General features: G+C 41.9%; 1 protein-coding gene across 1 annotated transcript in view; it reads right to left on the reverse strand.

Moving 5' to 3' along the window:
• Positions 1-8,439, reverse strand: part of SNX27 (sorting nexin 27) — a 133,398-nt gene continuing 124,959 nt past the window's right edge. The window contains exons 9-12 of the mRNA XM_007950878.2: positions 1,818-1,967; positions 1,357-1,485; positions 917-976; positions 1-48 (exon numbers count right to left, since the gene is read on the reverse strand). Coding sequence (XP_007949069.1) covers positions 1-48; positions 917-976; positions 1,357-1,485; positions 1,818-1,967 — 387 coding nt within the window. The remainder of the gene's footprint in view (positions 49-916; positions 977-1,356; positions 1,486-1,817; positions 1,968-8,439) is intronic.

Raw genomic sequence — 8,439 nt, forward strand, 5'->3', positions numbered from 1 at the left:
CTAGGTGGCCACATCCCTTTGCTGTGACCTCGCCATCTGGAAAATGTTCTGAAAGGAAAAAGAGAAAAGAGTTATTGGAGAGCCTTAGGTGTCCACACTTCCTCCCATCTGGAGGCAGCCCTGCAAACAGAAATTGAGAACAATCACTGGATGACTAAGGCTGATTGGCCCCTTCCCCTGATACAACTTCCCATCTAGAATCATAGCCTTTTAGAGCCAGAAGACACCTTGAATGTTGTTCTACAGATGAGAAAACTGAGATCTGATTTGGGAGGCTGATTTGCCCAAAACCACACAGAAAAAAGGATGGAACTCCGATCTGATTCCCAGAGTCCAATGTTCTTGTTACTGTACCAAGAATATACATTCTCATGTTTCTGACTTTACCTTCTGAACCTCTGAAACATTTTCTTTGAGAATGAGTAGTTAATTACTCAGAATCTTCCAAATTCCACTCCAGCACTGGCACATACAGATAGTAGCTAAGGCAGCAAAAACCTCCTAACACATAACATTCTTGATTAACCCAGATAGACTCTATCATGACTCACTTTAGTCAGCATGGCTAAAACTGAGGACAGCTGCCCTTCTGGAAGGTGATTTGGTAAAAAATAAGTAAATGAAAACAGGCCGGGGAAGGTCCATGAAATCCTGAGGAACAAAACAGCCTATAACCAAGGCTCACCCTCTAGAATCATAGGAAGAAGCCGGGCTTTTAACATACAGTGTTCACCATCCAGAGACCAACCTCTGGAAAAATGTCCAGGTCACAATGGAAAACCAGTCCCTAACTAACGTTCTTAGACAGGCAGAAATGGAGGTGAGGGTCCCAGGTATTTTGCCACAGGTCTATAATTTTTAAAAAAACACCACCAAGAAAGATGAAAAAGTCAATTCAAGAATTGTTTATGATTACCTCTTTTCTCCACTTGAGCTCGCAGAACACCCTCTCGAAGCACTCATGCATGTAATTAAACTGAAAAAGAAGCAGCAACACTCACTGACTTCTCCAGATCAGGCACCAGAGGGCCAGGCCTAGTAACTCTCACCCTCAGTCACCTGATCTTCCAAACTTGTTCAGCCTACAGGAAAATCCTAACTGGCAATGCAAGGCCAGGCTCATCCACTATTCTTTGGCTCCTTCTAGTGGTAATTCTGAGTCAAGCGGGATGTGACATTGCCAATATTGGCTGGGCACAGAGGAAAGACAAGTTGGAGCGAGGGCGCTAAGATTCAAACAGTTCAGATCTCCAAACAACCGCTATCTCTATGTCTCTCCAGTTACGTATTTAACTTATGGAGAACTTTAAGCCCAACCGACTTTCCCCCAAGCGTGCTTCCCCATCTACCACTCACATATGGTGTGAAGATTTTAACCCATCGGGGCTTCTTCTCTCCTCGTGCATATTCAAAACAGAAGGCCATTCCTTCTTCATCTGTATCCCATCGCTGCATCTCATCCCATTCGAATGCTATCACCTGGTTCTGAACAACAGAGGACAAGAGTGTCAGGTCTATAGTGTCTGAGTGTGGGAGTACTGGGGAGCTTACATAAGGTGGTTCTGAGCCAGGCAGCAGAAGAGACATGAATGGAGATGTGGCATCATTTCAGGGAAAGGACCGTGAGGAAAGATAAAAGTCAGTGGAAGTAGCCAAGGAAGTTGTGGATCAGGATGGATTCAGTGCCTATTTATGCCCCAGTCAAAACAATTCTCATTTCATTTCCCCTCAAGAAGGCGCTAAAACACAGCAAGTGAGTGAGTCCCCCCAGGGCTCCAGGCCCTCTGCTAGCCTCCTCAGTGCCATGCTGGACTCACCTCCAGCTCCCCCTCTTCAGTGCAGGCATGCAGTTTAAAGTGCGTGATGCTGATGGCTGTGATGACGTGCCCCTTCCTCCTGGAATCACAGGCACAATGGGGGAAGATGATTTCATTGTAGCCCTCACAAGTCCTTAGCATGTTGAGGTACTAGACAAAAAGGAAGGGGAAACAGTGTTACTTAGGAACGAAACCCCTATGAAGAGCTGCTGAGATGGTACAAAAGAAAGAAAAGGAATAGTCTCATCTAACAACCTGAAACTTTGCCTCTGGCCTCATGCCAATCCCTAAGATGGGATAGGACTCAGAAAATCCTTTATCCCATTTCCAAGTTCCAATTTCCTACCTTCAATCCCTTTAAAAAAGATACACACTTGAAGCCAGAAGAAACACTGTAACCAAGCCTCCTAGGGCTAGAAGGAAACTTACCATGTCACAGTCTGGCCCTCTGCTTTCACTGCACCTAAGGGATGGCGATCTAATCCAGCCAAATAATTTAGGAAAGGGAGTTGATGTTTCTCCTCACCTTTCTCCAATCAAAAGTTAAAATGATCTCAATGATCATGATTAAGCTACCCCATATCTCACATTCATAAAAGAGAACTTAGAAGCTAGTCATGATACAGAAACTCAGGTAGTTATGAGAATTGCCTGAAGTCATAAGTGGCACAATCAGGGTTGGAACCCAGGTTTAAGTTCTAGGACAGTCCTAGTCCTCAAAGCAGCACCACTGTCCACTGGGTGTCTCCCAGCGTGTGTCTCCTTAACCAGCATCTGGACCAAACTCACAAGCACAATGTTATAAGACTAATCCAGCGAGGTCTCTTAACTAACGAATCTAACGCAAATCTTTTCATCTCTTCTCTATAATTGAGGCTGGCATCTTTTACTCAACTCACTATACTGAGAGGGAAGAGAGTTAAAGCAGAAAAGTAGGGAAGAGAGTAGCAAAGCAATAGGGAAGGAAAATAAGGGGGAATAAAAGATTCATGGACTCTGACCACGCCCGTAGTTGACATGTTGCAAAGGAAGGGGAGGACACACTGGGATCGTGTGCAAGGTGCCGGAGAGATGAGAAGGGCACCATACCCTCGCTGATCTCAGCTAGATGGGCAGGAGACCAGAATACACCGGGGAGTTGCCTTCTGCTTTACCGAGATAGAAGAAAAGAAGGGACAGAGGCACAAAAAGGACACTGGGCAGCCTATGGCTCTGGTGTCAATGAATGGCACCTAAGACCACTGCTACGCCACCAAGAGCTGTCTGAGAAGACTCAAGGGCCCAGGGGAAAAAAAACTACCACCACATTCTCTCTTTGTTTGTTTGTTTGGGTAAAATAACAGCAACTCTGAAGGTGAAAAATTATCAAAGGACAGCCACGAACACAAGGACAGGGTCAATTTAGAAGGGAGGCTCTTAGAACCACCACACTTCACATCATTTTTCTTCTCTCACTTCTCCCTCCATCTGTCAATCCTACCACACCTTCTTTTATCATTCTTCCTAGATCAGTGGTGTTCTGGTTACCTAGTGCTGCTCAGACAGGAATATACCACAAATGGGATGGTCTGAACAAACAGGAGTTTATTCTCTTAAGAGTTCGGGGGGCTAGAAGTCTGAGTTCAAAGTGCCAGGCTCTAGGGGCTGCGTGAAAGCCCCTCAACCTTGGGCTTTAGCTCTGCCTCTTGCTCCTGGTCCACTGGAGCTAGAGGAATCTCTACACTCAGGCAGCTGCTGGCTGCTGAGGCCGACAAGCCCAAGGTTGACATCAGGTACAGTCCTGATGTTACCAAACCACAAGGCAAGCCATTGCTTCAAGTCCATTGTAAGTCCCAAGGTCGGCAGAGCATGGCAGGCTGCTGAACAATGACACAGCTACTTGCAGGGTTTAAGCGAGCCATAAGCTAGAGCCCATTCCCAAAGTTGTTTCTTATATACAGGAAGCAGACAACATACCCAAAGGCAGCTACTCAGCTGCTCCCAGTAGATTCCACCATTGAGTTGATTGTCAGTCTCATCATGGGGAATACTACATCCAGCTGTCCAGCCACTCAACCAGGCCTAGCCAAGTTGACACAGAAACTGAAGTACCTACCACAAGTGGTCAACGTGGATGCTATTGGTATTATGAACAAAAAGAAATCCTTGGCCACTAAGCTTTAGTAAATATGCTGGGGGTGGATAGCACAAAAGAGGAGAGAACTCTGGGGTTAGAGCAAGCAGCAAAGATTGGGACATGAAACAGTATACAGAGGAGTAATTTAAGAGCTTAAGCCCAGAATGCCCTAGGCTTGAATCCTGGTCCCAACATTTCCTAACTGTAACCTGGGGCAAGTTACTTGAATGCAGGCAAATTTACTTCATCCCAGGAACTTTAGTTTCCTCTTCTTTTTAAAAAAATACTACTTACCTCATAGGGTTATTGTGAACATTAAATGTAGACTATTTGGCACAGTACTTAGTACATATAGGTATTTAATAAATAATAACCAGTTGCCATCTAGTTGATTTCGGCTTATGGCAGTCCCATGTGTGTCAGAGTAGAACCGTGCTCTTTAGGGTTTTCAGTGGCTGGTTTTTCAGAAGTAGATCACCAGGACTTTCTTCTGAGGTACCCCTGGGTGGACTTGAACTTCCCATCTTTCGGTTAGCAGCCAAGTGCATTGATAGTTTACACCACCCAGGGACTCCTAATAAATGATAGCTTTAAAAAATAATTTTAAAAGATCAACAATCCTGGCCAGAGGTCTCAACCACTTTCTCTCTCAACAAGACCACGTGAAACGATGTATTTGGAAATTACTTTAAAAACTCCAAGGGGTGGGAGAAAAAAAGCATGTGTGAGCTATAGATGAAATAGGAACGGCAGAAAAGTTGATGGCTACTAAAATTGGGTAATGCGTACATGGGGGCTAATTACACTATTCTTTCAACTTTTTTACGTATTTGAAAATTTTCAACATAAAATGCTAAAAGAAAGAGTGCCCCACAATCAGACCTCTGGCATTCATCCAAGTCAATCTCGGAACACACTCATTAGAAACTTCCTTCATGTTCACTAAGAGGCAAATTCTCCTCAGAGCTGCCTAAGACCTCTGCAAATGTATGAAATCTTGGAGCTTTGAGAACAATTCTGCTTACATCCTTCAATGAAAAAGGCTTACATAAAGTACATTTATTGAGCGTTCTCTTCTTTGAGAGGTGCCACTATGGTTTTGAAAAATATTTCTGCCATATTCCTAATCAGAAGTTTCAGTCTTTTTTTTTTTTAGAGAGAGAAAGAGGCCAACAAAAGCAGGGACCAGGAAAAGAGATCAGAAGAGATAAAGAGTTCTACATATCCTGAACCCTCTTTGTGACAGTGAATAAGTTACTCTATCTGGGGCTTTCCCTATACAGTCTGGAAATAAAGGACACTGTTGCCACCCTCTCTTCCTTGATGTAGGGAAAAGCACATGCACTACAGCTAGACAGAAATGGGCTCCAATCTCATTTCCAAATCCTAGCTACGCTTTTGACAAGCTGTGTGACCTTGGGTAAAAATCCAATCTCTCAGACTCCACTTCTCTATAAAGTGAGGATAACAACTGCAGAGTTGTTATAAGGAGTAAACGAGAATGTAACCTCAAGTGCCTTGACTAGTATCAGGGACATAATATGTGCCCTTCCCTTCTCCTCTGAATCAAAAGGCTGAGTTATCCCTTCATATTCGAGGGTGTTAGTCTTTGAAAGCAAAGGACCTTCAGGGGACTGCCTAATGATGTAAGTTCCAAAAATAACCTGAATGAAAACTGAGGGCACCTGAGGCCTTGGTGAGGCGAGAAGAGGTGAAAGTCATTGGGGAGATTTTATATTTTCAGAGAGTCTCAGATTGGGTAGTATTTCTCAGCTCAAAGTGGGCAACCCCTATATTCTCTAGGTTTGCACAAAGACAAGAAAAGAAACATTTAAATTTTTACATAAATCCAAAATTCCCAAAAGGCAAGTGAATTTTTGTTTTCAAAATATCCACAAAGGTATGTGGATACATGTTTAAAACACAAAATTACCCTGTATATTCTCCTTTCATGTTAAGTTTGTTGTTGTTATGTGCCGTCGAGTTGGCCCCGACTCATAGCGACCCCTCCTTGGGTTTCCGAGGCAGTATCACTACGGAAGTAGGATTGCCCAACCTTCCTTCCGAGGAGTGGCTGGTGGGTTTGAACCGCCAGCCATCTGGTTAGCAGGCAAGTATCTTAGCCACTATGCTACCAGAGCTCCTAGTTTAGTATAGCTAAATATGTATTCTGAACAGTCTTGCTTGATTTATATACCCCTTAGCTGATGGACCCCCATTAGACCAGAGATAAGGAACGGTATAGCGTGGGACGTCTTGAATGTGCACTATTCAGCAATATAGGTAAACACGGAGATAGGACAGTTATTACTGAAGCAGAGCCTCAGTACTTAACAGAGCAGAACACTCAGGGTGAAAGGATGAAGGTCCACTCTGGAGAACGCTCTGTTCTTCCAAACTGCCTGACAAGGGTCAAGCCAGGTCTCAAACTGAAACAGTGGCTTGAAAGGAACCTTGGAAGCCAACATTCCCAGTTCTTGAGTAGCGATTCTGAAGCACCTAAAGTTTCAGAATTATGAGTGCTTTTTAAAAATACAGATTCCCAGGTCCTTCCTCCAGAGAGTCTGGTGTAGTAGATTTGCATTTTAAACAGGCTTCACAAATGACTCATGTAGGTGGATTGAGAACCACACTTCGAGAAACACTGTCTTTCACACGTACTGCTTTGTATGAAATCATTAAAAGTTATGTTGAGGAACACTAACATAGGAATTCCTTATGTGTGAGTTCACTAATGGCAAAATCAGGCCACTCCACCCTTCTTAAGAAACACAAAATTTACATGTATGTAAGTGTTTGTATGAAAGAAAAAAGTTCTTCCTTGTACATTACATTCTCAACTATCTAAATGTGAGATTCAATCTAACTCTGAAAATAAGTAGGAAACCAAAACATTTTTGATCACACTATATATTACAAACTATGGCAAGGACATGGGCTGTCCTCCGTATTTGGAGATTTGGAGAACAAGGGAACTTACACAACGCTTATTTATTTATCTACCAAGAGTGCTGGAGTATTTCATCAAGACTCAATTTGATAGCTGGCAATCTGAACATCTCCAATTTACAGAAAAGAAACTAAACCTGAGAAGTCTGTTGAATTGTGAAGGTCTCACAGTTATTTAGTGACTAATTGGGATAAGATTCTAGGGGTCTCAATATGCTAACTGTAGGGCTGACAACCATACTAAGCTGCAACAGTGAATGATACCTGATTTTTCAAGAGCCTATCTGAGTTGGAAGTTTCAATGTATGGATCATGATCATTAGCTTAATGTCTTTGAAAACTGATACTTAAATACGTGAAATTATACTTTACTAAAAGTCAAATTGACAGGATTTTCTTTAAAATCTGAGTGGGATTCACTCACTGCCGTCAAGTTGGATCCGACTCATAGCAACCCCTCCTTGGGTTTCTGAGGTGGTATTTCTACAGAAGTAGATTGTCCAACTTTCCTTCTGTGGAGTGGCTGGTGGGTTTGAACTGCCAGCCTTCTGATTAGCAGTCAAATGCTTTAGGCACTATGCCACCATTATGGGACTAGTAAATACATATCTTGGCACTAGGTTTTCAAGATATGAGAATCCCATAAATGGTTAAGCATATTTTATACTCAATTCCAATGACCCATGGGAAAACATATTAGTGCATCAGCTGCACTCTAGTTCTTAACTGGGTGATTACAATACATAAACTTGGACCTAAAGATAATTTTATAATATATCACTGTGCTTGTCAAATTCAGATTTTCTCTATTTTGCCACACAACAACCCTAACCCATTTAATTTCTCTAGCACCTTGCACATACTCTAGTGCCTGGTATATACTTGGTGTTCAACAAATTTTTTAAAATGCATAGATGGAAGACAGTGTATTTGCAGTACAGTATGTGCAATGTGTTTTTCACTCTGGTATATTAAAAGCCCTTATGCAATTCCTTTGATTTTTATTATCTGTTCAGGAACAGGAAGACTATTGTCTCTCGCTAAGGCAAAGAACTACTGTATACCCTGATGGCTCTTTGGCTGCCCTTTTTACCAGAAAGATGCAGATGTGTTGGTGAGAAGAATGTACTAGTGTATGGAAGACAGTATCATTATCTTAACATATGGAAGTTGAGTTTTAAAACTCTGTCTCAAAAATAAATAAACAAAATTCTGTCTTCACATAGTACAATTCCTTTATTTAAAATTCTATCCAGAGTTAATTATATTTAGATTTTTACACTGTCTATCTTAGTCTGATAGCATGCAGAACATAGATAAATGGCTCCTTGATTTTTGGCAATTTTTTTTTTTTTTCTTTCCTTTCATTTTTAATTTTAATTTTTATTATTTATTTATTTATTTTCCCTTTATTATTTTTTTTAATTTTATTTTGATTTGGGTGAAGATTTACAGAGTAAATTCACTTTTCATACAGCAGTTCACATACACTTTGTCTCATGTCACTGACCAAAATTTACAATGCAACAGCTCCCCTCCCACTTCCTCCCCATAGTT

This window comes from Orycteropus afer, unplaced genomic scaffold, assembly GCF_000298275.1.
Source record: "Orycteropus afer afer isolate SDZICR_OR568_19922 unplaced genomic scaffold, OryAfe1.0 scaffold00290, whole genome shotgun sequence".
Lineage (NCBI taxonomy): Eukaryota > Metazoa > Chordata > Mammalia > Tubulidentata > Orycteropodidae > Orycteropus > Orycteropus afer.